This window comes from Epinephelus moara, chromosome 8, assembly GCF_006386435.1.
Source record: "Epinephelus moara isolate mb chromosome 8, YSFRI_EMoa_1.0, whole genome shotgun sequence".
Classification (NCBI taxonomy): Eukaryota; Metazoa; Chordata; class Actinopteri; order Perciformes; family Serranidae; genus Epinephelus; species Epinephelus moara.
Window position 1 is genome coordinate 33,203,252 of NC_065513.1, and position 15,904 is coordinate 33,219,155.

At 40.8% G+C, this 15,904-nt stretch overlaps 1 protein-coding gene across 1 annotated transcript in view; it reads right to left on the bottom strand.

The window, feature by feature from the left end:
* The window catches only part of gak (cyclin G associated kinase), a 37,193-nt gene extending 24,497 nt beyond the window's left edge, over nucleotides 1-12,696 (bottom strand). Inside the window, exons 1-6 of the mRNA XM_050049924.1 lie at nucleotides 12,331-12,696; nucleotides 7,800-7,861; nucleotides 6,017-6,076; nucleotides 2,634-2,748; nucleotides 2,062-2,204; nucleotides 1,765-1,890 (exon numbers count right to left, since the gene is read on the bottom strand). Coding sequence (XP_049905881.1) covers nucleotides 1,765-1,890; nucleotides 2,062-2,204; nucleotides 2,634-2,748; nucleotides 6,017-6,076; nucleotides 7,800-7,861; nucleotides 12,331-12,472 — 648 coding nt within the window. The 5' untranslated portion in view covers nucleotides 12,473-12,696. The remainder of the gene's footprint in view (nucleotides 1-1,764; nucleotides 1,891-2,061; nucleotides 2,205-2,633; nucleotides 2,749-6,016; nucleotides 6,077-7,799; nucleotides 7,862-12,330) is intronic.
* Nucleotides 12,697-15,904: the final 3,208 nt, after the last annotated feature.

Below are 15,904 nucleotides of genomic sequence, written 5' to 3' on the forward strand. Positions count from 1 at the left end.
GCACATTGAAATCATGATGAGATTTTCCCCTCAAAGCTTTTGACAAATTGCCAAAAATGAGCCAGTAGCTATGTTTCCATGCAAAAGTGATTCGAATCATTGGGAAATGCGCATTAAAAGAAACACAAATCCAGTGTGTTTCCATTAAATGTACGGACTTTGGTGAAAACTACGAACTTGCATGAGTTTTCCGCAGAACCGGAAACAAAACAAGTCTCGCATTCTTCTTCTTCTTCTTCTTCTACGTTTTCTGGCAGTTGGCAACCAGCTTGTCAATGCATTACGGCCTTCCTGACCCGGAGTGTGGATATCACCATGGAGAGAGGTGCGCTACGTCAGACTTAATTCGAACATAACTGTTTCCATCCACCGTTTTGCGAATCAGCATTTTTTCGAACCCACCAAAACCCGGCTAAAGCGAGCGTATTTTAGTTTGTGCATTTTAATTCGAATTTTGGCGTTTCCATCATAATTTTCTGATGCGATACTTCTAGATGCACATCTAAACAGGCTGATGGAAACATGGCTAGTGACATGCAGCAGATAAACCGTGTTCCTCAGGCTACCTTGTGTACCACAAACAATCACAGCTGCTCGTGATGGAGACAGAAAATTCATGCCAACGTGGAAGCCGATTGTCGAGTGGATTTATAATGCCCGGTCACGTGATAAGCACTGAGTGCTTCACATGAAAATAGAAAAAATGGACATAAAACAGATCTGATTCAGTTGTAAAACTATAAATCATAAAATCAAGTAAGATTTTAAGAGTTGCAGCAGCGTGAAGCGTAAATAGAAAGTTTCAGACCTGTATCAGGAGGTCAAAGCTAGTTTAAGGCTAAAGTGAGCAGATACGTTTTTAGCTTTCTTTAAAAATATCTAGAGAGCTAGCTTCCCTGATATCTATAGGTAGTGTGTTCCATAGCTTTGGGGTGTAAATTGACAAAGGCTGCAGATGATCACAGTGTTCTTGGAGGCAAATAGTTAACATGGGAGTTGGCAATGTAGCGCGGTCCCAGCCCATTTAGGGCTTTGTATACAAGGAAGAGGACCTTAAAATCAATTTTAAATGCAACAGGAAACCAATGCAGAGCAGCTCAGACTGACCTGACGTGATCTCTCCTCTTGGTTCTGGTAAATAGCCGAGCTACAGAGTTTCAAATGAGCTGAAGTCTCCCAGTTTGGTAAATAGTGAAGCTCTCACTTTTATTACTTAATATCCATGTCATAAATGTATGCCTACACAGGTCAATAAGACATGAAAAATAATGTAAAATCGATTATAACAATCATCCGCTCAGAGTGATCTATTTGACCCGGACAGCTGTGATCCCTATAGGCATTTTCCTCGGGAACTGCCCATTGGTCCGACAGCCCATTGGTTCGACAGCCCATTGTTCTGACCATATTAAACTCATTGTTCCGAAGTCCGTTCCGAAATCATCATGATGCCCTGTGGTTAAGGTCTGGTTAGGTTTAGGCACAAAAACCACTTGGTTAGGGTCAGGAAAAGATCATGGTGTGGGTTAAAATGAAAAAGAAAGTGGCAAACACATAAGCCGTGAGCCTGCTCCGCCTCAAGCCGGTCGCGGCGCACCATACACCCGCCGCGAGCCGTTCATCACCACGGACAGTCGGACTAATGGGATGTCGAACCAATGGGCTGTCGAACCAATGACATGGACCCTTTTCCTCTGTATAAGAAAGGCCCTGTTGAGATTAACCTTAACTGATGTTTGTGTGTGTGTGTGTGTGTGTGTGTACCTCATCCTCCACCATGGACCTCTTCTGTGCCGACCAGCTGTAGTCGGGGTAATGTGACACTGTGGTGGCGCTGCCAAAGTCACACAGCTTGATGGTGCCCTGGTTACTAATCAAGAGGTTCTCAATCTGCAATGTATCAAGTAGACAGTGAATTAGCTTGTCAATCAACACACATTTAATCATCAATTAGCAATCATAACAGTCCCTAACTTGTGCTTTAAATGTATTATTCATATGGTACATATGTAGTAAACTTCATACAAAATTCACTCTTCCAACTGCTTAAGAACAACAAACCTTCAGGTCTCTGTGTATGATTGGAGGCTTCTGTTTGTGCATGTGCTGCACGGCGCGGCACGACTGGTAGAAGATTTTCAGCACAGTGTCACATGACAGGAGAGCCCTCTGCTCCACCCGCTTTATAAAGTCCACCAGCTGACCTGAGGCACAAGAGATACAAACAGATGAATCAATGAAAAGCCACCAGTCAAAGTGAAAGTAGCACCTGACAGATGCCTCTTTTGTCTGGTGATTGTAAGTTGTATGAATAATTTTGGAAAAGTACGAGACACTTTCAAGGGTAAGGTTGCTTACAAAGCTGAAAAAACTGCATAATGAAAACAAAGCCAGTTGTAAATGAAGAGTCAGACTGAACAGAAAGGAAGTAGAGCAGGAAGTAGAAAGACCGCAGACAGGAAACTGTTTCATCACAAGGGCTTTTCAGTTACTAGGGAATGGTCCTGACTACTCAGATTTACTACAGTTTGGTTACATTATTCCATTTCCACAGAATCAGTAGTGACGAGGTACATGAAGATGAGAGCTAAAAGATAAAGAGTAAAAAAGTATATAAGTATGTGTGTAGTTACCTTTACACAACTCAGTGAGGATCAGGAACTCGGCCTGCCCGGTGTCGGACTCCTCCTTACTGATGGAAGCAGCAGAGCAGAACTGAACCATGTTGGGATGACCCGACAGCTTTTTCTACAGAGCAAACAGGTCAAGGAACATACAGCATAGACACTAATGTGGTGTCAAGCCTGGCCTCAGATCAGTCAGAATAGGAATCTTAAACACAAATCACTTAAGTCCTGTGATGACATAGCTGGTCGAATCTACCAACCACTTTGGAGGGCGTTCTGTATGATAACGATCAAAATGACTGATTAAACGTTGAGTTCAATGACTCATTGTGGCTACTGATCTTCAGTGATTTGACCTGACCTACTCTGCCGTCCACTTTTGATGTACGGCCAAGTAAAGCCTCAAAGGAGCGATTGTATTCTGAAACTGTAGTTTAGCTTGGTGGTCAGACAGCAAGAGCAGGAGGAGATTGCGGTTGGGTGATCGCAAGAATTCACTGATGACTTTACACTTTATTTATCTGACTCATCAGCATTCAGGGCGTTACACATTATGTAAATTATCAAGCCCTAAAAACACAATGTTGCAATGGTACCGGGAACACAGGGCTTGGTCTACCGAAAGCCTGTGCTTCCACAATGTGCTACACAGCAAGAAACAACTATTGCTAAACAGCACAGGAGATGTACCAGTATTTTTAGCTGCTGGTCAAAAGGTTCGTTAGTTCCCCTCACTGACTCTATCTCATTGATAAAAACTGTAACTCAAAACAAAATGTCTCCATACACATTGAAATGCAGTGGAGGCAGTGATTTGACATTTAGATGCACAGAGGTATCTTTAGATGATCTCATTCCTCCTGGCGACTACTGAATAACAAATCTGTGAGTGAAACCCCTCCAGAATTATTCATTTTCTACCCTGCTGATCACTTCTTCTCAAACAAGAAAGATATTTTAATGAAGAGTTACAGAGGACAAGCTTTTAAAAGGAGACCTATTCTGCTCATTTTTAGGTCCATACATGTATCTTGGTTTTCTACTTAAACTATATGCAAGTGGCTTCTACTTAATCATCAAAAAACACTATTGTCCTCATACAATCTTTGCGGGAGCTCCTGTATTCCCCCTCTGTCCAAGAAGACTTTGTTTTAAGCACCTGTCTCTTGACCAAAAAAGCATAGTGTGCTCTGATTGGTCGGCGTTTCCAGGTCTTCTGTATTTTGGTGTCTCTTCACTGTCATTGCAACTGAAAATGACTGTAACTGACAACAGCTGCAATTTTTACCATGAAAAATCGGCAATTAAAACCTTTAAACACAACTGGACATGTTCCAGCAGAAAATCAGGGAGAACGTTAGCATGTTGCTACATGTAGCAGTGAACTTGCAGCCAGGGAATGACTGTGTGTGGTGGCACTTTTTCACATCAAAACTCACCAAAAAAAAGCATTTGAACACAACTGGACATGCTCCAGCAGGAATATGAGCTGAAATCATGGAAAAATTAACAACATAGCCCTCCATGATTACAGTTTTCCCCAAACGTTAGCGTGGAGCTACATGTAGTACTTTAGGCCAGTGATTCCCAACCTGTCCAGCCACTGGGTCCAAATTTCTTCTCAGTCATTAGTTCAAGGTCCACACAGTTTAAGATATTACTATTATATATACATATTATATTTATATACTTGCGTTCAGCCATGTCGTCAAGCTAGTTTGCTGTCTCTGTCAAGTAGCTGCCGGTTAGTCACTCGCTCTGCAGCAGGAAACGGCAATTCAAAATAAAAGCTCTGTGCCGGAAATGAGCTTTACTTCAAAATAAGTGTGTTTTTAACAAACTTGACGCATTCGAGTCACTTCCGGTCCATTCAGAAGGGACCTGTAACCCACTTTTGGACCACGACCAACCAGCTGGGAAACACTGGTTTAGGCTACATAAGGTAAACACTGGTTGTAGCGTGCCTGGAGCAGTTGACCATATAAAGAAATCCATCATGACCTGATCTTTACTAAAAAGTACGACATCTATTGCACGTCTGTCCGTCCTGGAAGAGGGATCCCTCCTCGGTTGCTCTTCCTGAGGTTTCTGCCGTTCTTTTCCCCTGTTAAAGGGTTTTTTGGGGGGAGTTGATGTCGTATGCTGTAAAGCCCTGTGAGGCAAATTGTGATTTGTGATATTGGGCTTTATAAATAAAATTGATTGACTGATTGATTGAAAAAAGCCCAACTTGCTCTACTGGTCAGCGTTTCCATGTCTTCAATATTTTGGCGTCTCTTCACCGTCATTACAGCCAGGGAATGACGGTGAAGAGAACTGGAGAAGAGCTGCACTTTCTAGCGTGAAAAATCACCACATAAAGCTTCTTAACACCACCACACATGTTCCAGTTGGACTATGATTGAAATTGAAGAGAAATTAACGACATCAGCATCCAAGATTACAAATTTCTCTGACGTTAGCATGTTGCTACATATAGCAGTGTGCTTGCAGTCAGCGAGGGACTGTGTGTGGCAGCATTTTTTGCGTTAAAAATGACCCAAAAAAAGCATCTAAACACAACTAGACATGTTCCAGCATGAACTGAGATTGAGGAAAAATTAAAAACACAGGCAACCACAATTACAGGATTCCCTAATGTTAGCATGTAGCTACATGTAGCAGTGTAGGATATGTAATGCAAACACTGGTTGTAGTGTGCCTGGAGCAGTTGGCCATATAAAGAAATCCGTCACGATCTGAGTCATCTCGTAAATAAAAACTCGGAAACAGTATTCAGAACAGTAGGAAGCCTGAGGTGTTTGCTCACAGGGATTACTTTTACATACATTTACCTCATTTTTCTGGACTTTGGCTATATTAAATATGAACATCCAATATTGTAACATTACATATATATATATGGAGGAAAATAAGTAAAAGCATAATAGGTCCCATTTGAAAGATCTTATTCATCCTGGCAACCCCAGAATAACAAATCTGGGAATGAAACCCCTTTACACTTTTAGTTTTCTGTCCCGTTCGTCACTTCTTCTCAAACAAGAAACACACTAGAGTGCTTCAGGAAAAATTCCCAAATGACAATGACATAACAGTGTGTGCTTGTGAAACTACAACATTATTATAAAGTTAAAAAACTGTAAATATATATTAGTTCCTGTAGTGCGCATTCTGGCGTGATGTGGTGTTGCCTGTAAACTAAAAGTGATCTAGTAATGACAGCACTCTATGTGGGAGATGCATTCCACAATCTTGTGAAGTCATGGGTTGGACTTTAACTTGCCTTTGTCACATGTTACCCTCTGCTGTGTGCTAAAACAGAAACGCTCTGTACTGATCATGAAAAAAAAAGTGTCTTTTCATCATGGTCTGGAAATGATAAAGGATACCATGAAGCAGACTTCCTGTATGATTTCCTTGTTCTTCTCCTCCTCATTGGAAAGCAGCCTCTGAAAGAAAAGCAAACAGAGACCATTGATTTGCTGTTGTTCTGTGATCCAGTGAGACATCATCTTTTTACAAGAAATACCTAAGAGCACAGAATGAACATATTCCATCAATAAAAACTCTGTACAGTATTTACTTTGAAGGTGAGGAAAAACTGATTGTGCCAAGTCAAACAGGATAAGAGATTATCACATTAACTGCTCCTGCTGATTATAGTGACTGGCGAAGTGAAGTTCAATGGCCACTTTTACAAGCAGTGTCTCATTTCACAATTCAGTCTGGATTTAGACCCAGGCAGAATTCTACAGGGGATGTATGCAAGCAAGCACAATCCAAACATGACCAGTATTTAGCACATTCATGTTGTTTTCCTCAACCATTCCCATTCAATCGATGCAGCTGTTGTAGGGCAGCATGCTTTACCTTGTTCTCTCATGTGCATTTATCATTTATTTCTCCTGCATTATTAATGCTGATAGTTAAAATTAAACAAAAAAGCAGCTTCTCTGCAGTGTTACGAAAATGACACCACTGAATCTATTAGCTCAAAGTCTTCTGAAGAAATTCCAGTATCTTCAGTGTTTAATTTAGTTGAGAAATGCATGAGTACACATACAACATGGACAGAATTCTAAAGCATGGAGCAGATGGTCGCCACATAATGAAAACTGTGCCATAAATCTTTGAGCTATGTCGTTCTCCACTAAACAACTTGCACAAGGAATGTTTCCTGGGCAGTACGATTGATAACATAGCAGAAGAAGTAGCTTCAGTAGAAGTATAAAGTACAAACAATTTCATAATATGTGCATCGTGTGTATGTGTAGTGTTTTACTGTGCAGGACCACATCCACTTGAATGTTCCGGTCCAGTCTTATGTAGTAACGCAGTGCTGCATTCAAGGCACTGATTGGTATTTTCTAATAATATGTAGTATTTACTGCATATTACAGGACAGAGCTAATGGTCCTGACTCAGTTTAGCATTTATAGACAATGCCATGCCTACTAACAAATGATTGACTGAAGACATGATGTTTTTCAGTTCATACTTCACAAACTTCACTTGTCAAGGAACAGATTTGCCAAGCTGTTTCCTGAATTTGATCCAACCTGTGAACAATGTAACCAGGACCCAGCAACTCTTTTACACTCATTTTTGGTATGCCCAAGGATGGGACAATTTTGGCACAAGATTATCTTTTTAAAGATTATTTTTATGTCGTTCTGTACAACTGAAAGTCTAACCTGCCAACCTCTGTTTGGTCGCTGGGTCAATGAGGTCATGGCTCACTTGAAGTTGGAAAAGCTCAGATATACCACTCAAGGACCAGTCAATGAATTCCATACAGTATGGCAACCATTCCTGCACTATTATGATAATGTCCATACTTGTCTTACTTACTATACTTGCCTTTTCTATAGCTCTTAATTCACTTGCAATACCCAAATATTATCATCAGTCTATCTTGACTCTGTATATTTTGCATATCCATGTGTCTGAAGTATTTAGCAGTGTTCATTTGCCTGTGCAGGCCAGCCTTAGGGCAGGGGTGGCGTGGGTTTGGATATTGTGGGTTCAGAGTGTATATTCTCCATGTTTCTTGTTTTTTTGGTTGTTCTAATAAACCAATACAAATAACTGAATAATAATAAATGAGTGGGTGTGCGATATTGAGTGGTACAGCCAAAATGTTAAGAGTGGCTCAGCGTGTTACAGTCTTACCTTGAGGGCATAGTCTTTACCAGTACTCATATCCTGAGCTTCATACACAAAGGCAAATCCACCTGAGGACAAAACAGAGAGCAACCAGCATGTTATTTACACTGTTTACTAGTAATTACATCTACATAATTATAATTATTACATGGACTCTTTAGCTCTTAAAATAACACATAATCATCAATCTCTTATGTGCACTGTATTGCGGAAATTGTGCAACACAAAGCAGGATGTGTTGTAATTTGTTCTACTGTCTTGAATTAATGTTGAATTTTCTATGGCGAATTTGTTCTGGTACGATTAGTGTACTTAAATGTGTTAAAGTGGTGTACACTTCTGCAGAGGGTCACAGAGGCAGCTCAAAAAATCATCAGCTGCCCTCTGCTCTCATGGAAGACATCTCCAGCGCTCACGGTGCCTCTGTAGAGCCAGGAACAACATCAGAGACCATTCTCACCCTGGACAGCACCTGTTCAACCTGTTGCCCTCTGGGAGGCGCTTCAGGTGAATAAAAAGGTGGACCAACAGGCTAAGGACCAGTTTCCTGGGCCACTCCCACACACATCATAGAGAATAACCATCTGCTGACCACTTTACCCTTTAACTCCTAATATTGAAATCCAATGTACTATATTGTCTGTCCTTAATTTGACTTATTACTTGCATTAATTGCACTGATCAGGAGTAGCACTCCTAATTTTTAACTGTACTCAAATATTTCAGGGAGAGTCTTCCATTTGAAGGTGGATATAGGCCTACCACCAGCACACCACACATCCAACTCCACTCCACAGCATATTGAATTCATTAAGTTTCACTTTACGGCCACAGAGAGCACTAAAACCTCCAGCAACGCCCTGCCTCACACACATACCTAAAAATTAACCTGGAAGCTGCCAAGTATAACCAAAGTCTTATCTGTTGGCCTCTGGGCAGCCACATTGGAGACGTTGGAGCTTAAGTGCCTTGCTCAAGAACAACACAAGCAATGTTTCTGTCACAAGCTCACTTCTCTAACCTTTGGGCCGCCGCTAAGCCCCTGCTGAATACACACCTTTCCACCAAAGGAGTGGCTGGAACCTCAACTGGTGGTGACAATGTGTGTAATGCTGCAGGGATAATCAGGTATTAGGAAGGTAAGGAAATCAGTTTTTCCCGCTATGGCGTTGTCGGATCTTTCACATAAAAATACAGCTGAACAGACTGTTCCCAGTTGGATGTTTTTATAGAGCAGCACCACGTTACTCTAATTACAATGTCATTGATGAAGCAGATCAGTGCTACTGGGAGCCCAGTCATTTAAAATGGGCCACTGGTTGCAGTTTAGTTAAATGAGAGTCTGTAGCATTTTTATGCACCTGTATGCCACAAACTGTTTCTCTTGAGTGCTCTTTTCTTTATTTCCATATTTGGTTTCCTAACTTTTTCATCAAGCGTGTGTCTGTGTATGTCTATGTATGTAGGAAGCTGCAGTCCAAACAAGGCCAGGGGGTGTAGGTTGCCATAGTGATGAGTAAATGAACTACAAGTCTTGCTTTGCTCTGTGAAAACTTGAATGAGCACACTCAAGATCCTAATCTTCAAAGCTTTATTTACACAAGAAAGGCGTGTACATTGACTTCTATTTTGCCAGTCCTGATTTTTTCAAACCTCGTCTGGGATTCAACCCAACAACCTGATAGTCACACACCCTTATTTCTTGAGCATGACAGGACAACACAGCAACACTTAAGTGTAATGCCACTGACTTTGCTGTGGGAACGCGCAGCCGTCCCTGTGGGGAATCACATGTCTTCCTCTGTCTTGTGCTGGCGAAGGTGGGGACTGAAAACTGAACGGCTCCATTTCCTTTGCTCCACTTACAAATCCATTCCAAGAAAAACACAGAAAATGGAGGTAAAACTCCCACTCCATCATACCTCAACTTATAAAATCTTGCTAGGGCACAATCTTTGTGGTTGTGTTAAATAATTACAGGAATATATCAGGAATGAAGCACTGTTTATAGACTCTCGCTCTGAATAAAAAGACCTCTCTTGTGTACAGTTTCACCTGCTAAGAGGAGACCACAAACGCCAGAAGGAAGGCAAAGCCAGCCAGGTCGCGCTGCTCCAAAAAACCTGTTTGAAGATATTCATCTCTGCTTTGCTCGCCTGAAGAATACAGAGTATACGTTTGTGAAACCGGGCTCAATACTACCATGATGACAACCAGCACTTGTGTGATGACTTTTTTCATCAGCAACACAGCAAAGTGGTTTCCTAAATTTACCCAACAGCATTATGTGGCTTCCCAAATACGTTCTCTGAAGTGGATTAAACCTTGAATGAGCGCTGCTGAAATGCCCAAGCGGCTGTTAAAGCAGACAGACAAACTAGTCATTGCGCTAAGAAAATAGGACCATCTGGTTACAACCATCCATTGTATTCTCTCACCAAAGATCTCGGTGAGGAAACAAAACAAAGACACCTTTCAAAGGGCATGATGGGAGTTTGAAGAGGGCAAAGGTTTAGTGTAAAATGATCTGGCGTTTTACCATCTGCTTGGATTTTGAAAGTCTTGTGTGTCTCTCTTTAACAAACAATCATAGCTGCAGAGTGCGGATGTGCAATCACAACACCGTGATCATACTGCTTATCAGAGTGGAATTAATGCCAAAACAATAAGTTGTAATAATCAGTTTAGAAATCATTTATCAAGCAAAAATGAAAACGATTAGCTGGTGCTTCTCAGTTATGAACATTTGTGGCATTTTAAAGACTTAATGTTTAATAGCAATCAATTTCTGCAGCAATACTAGTGATCATTTTTCAATCTGCTGTTAATGGTTTTATGACAAATGTATAAATATATCTAAAGGAAGGGCATTACATTCTACACGTAATCCAGAGTGCAGTTGGGACTGAATACATCAGCATGAGTCAGAGAGTTGCGAAAGTGGACATGGAAGTTGGTACACTCGATTACAAAGAAAAGACTTTCTATCAAAAACGGTTCCCTTGCGCTTTAAGGTGATGATGAAGCAATCTGTCAGAATAAGTCAGCAAGTTCCACGTAAGGTGCACAGAGATGGCTCACACATTCTCAACGACACAAAAGAGACTTAACAACTTCCTCAATGTCAGTCTGATTTTTGCCAGTTTTTTCCAAGCTCAAAAGTCTCAACAGGTAACTGAGAGGACTTATCTTATATGGGTGCATATGTTGTTGTTTTGCTGGTTAGTGCCATGGGAATTTCATGATAGTAAATTCCACTAAAGGTGGAGCAAGTCTGCTGAACCACTGATGCCACCATGGATGAGTTCAACTTTGACCTACTGATCCGACCATGCTGAAAACTGTTGACACTGTGCAATGGCTTAACCGGCCTCACTGATATCACTGCTTATGTTACACAACAGACTCAACCACTGTTTGTTGTTAAATGTATTTGTGGTTGAATCGGTAAGAATTGGTGGTTAAAATTAATGTAAACAGCAAAATAAATAAAAATCTACATTGGGCATTTGTCTGCTCTACCAGCAGCTACTGCAAAGACATGCATGATCGTATCGTAACATTCTCTTGCCACTTGGCTATGAGGGCAAGAATCCCTGTCCCATGCCACAGAGAAGACACCTGATCTTTGGGTCTACATGTGTCCTGTAACCAGACGAGAGACATTATTGTAAGCCAAATTATAATTTTGTCCTATAAGATGATATCTATCCAACTGTTGAACTTGCTAAAGAAGACTAAATACCAGCAATATTTCCTTATAAGAGTATCTTATTTGAGATGACAATCAACTAACAACTGGTTAAACTGCAACACTGTCATGTAGACTGATGCTGACTTTCAAAGAACCAAATTAGAAATGTAAAACCAGGTCTAATCAGCACATTTCATCTTTTGTTGTACATCTTTCCTTTGCAGACCCAGCCAGAAACACATGAATAAAAGATTCAAAGGAGAGATCAGGGAAGAAGGAGTGCTGGCACTTAACCTAAATCACCCTTGATGTCACAAGAAGGCATCAGCAAGGTTCTGTAGATGCTTAGATTTGGCTGATTTGGGGATTAACATCTAAGAAAAGGGTCCAGTTAAGCGAGAGGTTTGGTTACAGTATTGTCATCACTGATACTTTCACTCCACCGCAGCATACCTGCCCTGTTGCCAAGGAAGATGATAAGGTCTGAGGTATGTAGCAAACAATGGGTTGGGATTTGGTGGACAAGAAAATGCAGCTATTACCACGACTTACAGAGAGAGGAGATGGAAACACACACTACAAGCTGCAAGTTAAAGTTCACTCTGCATCACCTTCACACATCACAATCTGGAAATGGATTTACACCTTGTTAAACACACATGAAACCAGATGTTCAACTGGTGTTTGCTCGGTGACTCACAGCACTGCAGTTGCTATTGTCATTGACTAACGTTACCAGTTGAAGTATGTCACTCATGCTAGCCTGTTAGCTAGTCCAGATAGCTAGCATGCGTAGCCGCGCAAGACGTTATCAGCATTTTTTGTGAAGGTAGATCATCTCACCTTCCGCGATCACCCTCTTGATCCTCAGTTTCATGTCACCGAGCTCCACGACTTGTCCGACGAAATCATTCTGGTCCCGGCTGGCCGCTCCGGACGAGCCGGGCCCGGCTAGGAAATCCAGTGCCGACTGGAACAGGGACATTTTTTACCCAGCGCCCGGCTTCAGACTCACAGAGGCCGGCTCCAGGTGAAGGAATGAGCGGTCTAATCCCGAGCAGAGAGAAAAATCCACGGTGGTTTACTTTCCTATAACGGCTTATAATCAGGTGATATTATTCTTTCACTGGAAGCAAACATCCTCTTCCTGCTAATAGGCTGACGAGGCCGCCACCATCGTCAGTGCTGACTTCCGTGAGGGGTGATGACGTCAGGACACGATTAAGTCATGTGACGCGGAGAAAAACTTATGAAACAAAAAAAGGATGCTCGTCTTTTTCTCATGAAGAAAAGTTGGCATGTCGCAACGTGTTCACATCCACGCTGTAACATCAGTACGTGGCTGAACTGAAGGAAAAGGTTGTAGTTTTTTATTCGCAGTGAAAGTACTTCAAAATACCCAACATGCACCTGGACGGCAATAAATGTTGACTGGTACATATTGTTCAATGGGCCTAGATGGACCCCGTGACAAGAAATAGACCAACCTTAAAATCCATGTAGCCAACAAAATCCTAAACACAATTATTATAGTATATAATAAAAGTAATAATAAATAAATGTTCATAAATATATTTTATAGATAGGATTTTTCCTGTGTTGGGCATTACCGAGCACTTATGCAGATCTGCTTTGTTCTGATCTTTGTCAATGCTTCATTTATTTTACAGTATATTTTTTAACAGTGAATGAATTAAAAAAACATATATCCATTTTGATTTCGACAAATACTATAGTGTCAAACATGTCTTCACATTACATGAAAGAGCTGTGATCTTAAAACCTATCTTCAGATTCAGACATGGAGGGATAATAGTCTTGTGGTACACAATATCGTGTATTAGTACGCCATCTACTGGACACATACAGTACGTGTCAAGTTTATGTATTTGGTTCAGGGTATCACATTGACTGAATTAATAACTGTGTTAGGATAATAGTCCTGTGAACTTTTATGTACGTTTTTTATTGCAAACCTGGTCAACATGTTTCATTTTCTAAACAATAAAAAATCAATTTAATTTGCTTATTTAAAATAAGGTTATTAAGATATTCCTAGGTGATAGTTGTGTCCCATTGGGGGAAAAAAATCATTAAGCATTTTCTATACACTGACCCATTTTTGCCATTTACTTTCCTTTAAAATGCCATAAAGGCTAAACAAACACACACAGACAAAAAGAGTAAAGAAACAAAAAGAAGGTACCACATTTTACAGAGAATGAATTAAAGTGGAGTGTGCAAGCAATCCCATGGGTATTTAAACACACAAACGGTCAGTTTTTTAATGACTATTTTTTGCATTTCTGCTTTATTAAATAGTGGAGAGAGAAACAGGACAGGCAGGGGAGAGAGAGGGGATATATTCACATAGAAAAACCACATGAAAATAACTAAATAGAATAAAGGAGGCAAGACTCAAGTAAGTAAACCATTCACAAAAAGGGTGATGCTAAGAGAGTAGTCATTGATTGCAGGCAACACAAGTTATAATTACAGGTAAAGGCAATTCAATTTTATTTATAAAGCCCAATATCACAAATCACAATTTGCCTCGGAGGGCTTTACAGCATACGACATCCATCTGTCCTTGGACCCTCACAGCGGATGAGGAATTAAGAATTAAGTTTACAACCCGTAACATTACATAACATTACATTACAGAACTGGTCCAGAAAATAAAAATAAAAATAAAAAGAGGCATGACAACGTCAGGTTTGTGTGCATCGATCCGATTCACAAATGTTGCATTTTTATAAAAGAAATCATTAAAGTGTTAACCTGTTTGCCACCATGAACTCACATGACAACTATAAAAGGCTTGGAGTTGCCATCATGTCATAAGACGCGTTGATGATTACATCATTTGGCCACACCTGAAAAGGGAGCAGTTGGTGGACTTATCAACCTGCTGCTGAGGAGTAAAAACTGCAGGTTCACTCTGGGTTGATCTGAGATCCAGACAAAACAAACAGAGGAATTGGCATCTGTCTATGAGTTAGTATTAAATCAGTATGAAATCATCCTTCATATGACACACTTGTGTTGCAATAAACTAAATAATGCTGCAAAATGCAACTTATTACAAAATATAATGCAGGGATGACAGATTACATGTGTCAGCTACAGATTTTACATCACAGGATCCAAAGAGCAGTCATTGGGAAAGATCTCCACAGCGGAACAAAATGACAGATGTGGCTACCGCATGTTACAAAATGTGAATTTTGGCTGGACTGCAGGAGATATGAGCTTATGTGGAGGCAGAGCCTGGATAAACAGATAAAACAGACACACTGGTGCCTGTGCCAGCAGCTGTGGAACACAGGAAGCCCATGAGCAATTCTAGCTGCTTTCCTTATTTTTTTAAACATGAATGTGAACCAGATTCAATTCAGCTGTGTGTTTGATAGCAACAACATAATGGAAATAATCGCACCCACACATATCATCATATCCAACATCCTTTCCTATGTTTTGGCTGATGCTTTTATCAAGGTCTCACCACAGCCTCTTTGATAGGACATAGTCAAAACATGTGTGGTTAAGAGGTTGATATACCAAATAATAATTCAGAAGACAGTGCGATTTCATCTCACACACATATTTGCTTGGATGTCAGAGTGCAGGTGTGAGATATGAGGCCTCCATTTTTGCAATCTGGACTCTGGTTCCTCAACAGCTTTTAAGGACACCGATACCACATTACAAAACATTATCAGACAGGTTACAACATTCAGGTTCGCCCTGTCTGTGTCTTTCTTGATAGTAGGTTAGTTCATCTGACATATGAGAGATTTTGGCTGGCTCTTCTCTTAGTTTCTGTGTGTGGGTTTTAAAGCCCATGCACAGACGGGCTGCTTTTAGGTTGATTAATGTCAATAAATGATATTTCCATTTGCTCTTGGCTACTTACTTTGAATTAAACAGGGCACTGGGTTTGCTATGGTGCCCCTGCAAGACAGAGAGCCTTAAATACTCATTTACACAGTGAGAAAGAGCATCAGGTTGTGTTTAAGTGTAAAAAAAAGATGAGTCATTATTGTGAGATTGTCATAAATAGAGTAAGTGAATTATTGACATATGGTAATGCAAATTAAACTAGACTGAAGGACACAGCTTAACTTGTAAAAGAAAATTTCCATCATTGATTCGAAGTTGAAATGGCACCACCAGACAGTGAGGAGGGTCCTTCTCCCTCTCTCGCTGATTGGGCACACCCCTAAAACACTCCTACCTCCTCGCCCTCTGATTGGCTCATATGACTCATTTGAAGCAGCAGAAGGCAGCTCGCCATTAGTCAAAGGACGCGCCAGTCCAACAGTCATGATCTGCCTCCTGCATAGACCGATGCGTCGGCTGATGTGGAACCAGTGCGCCGAGGACCAATCAAAATCCTTCATTTTGACGGGCAAGT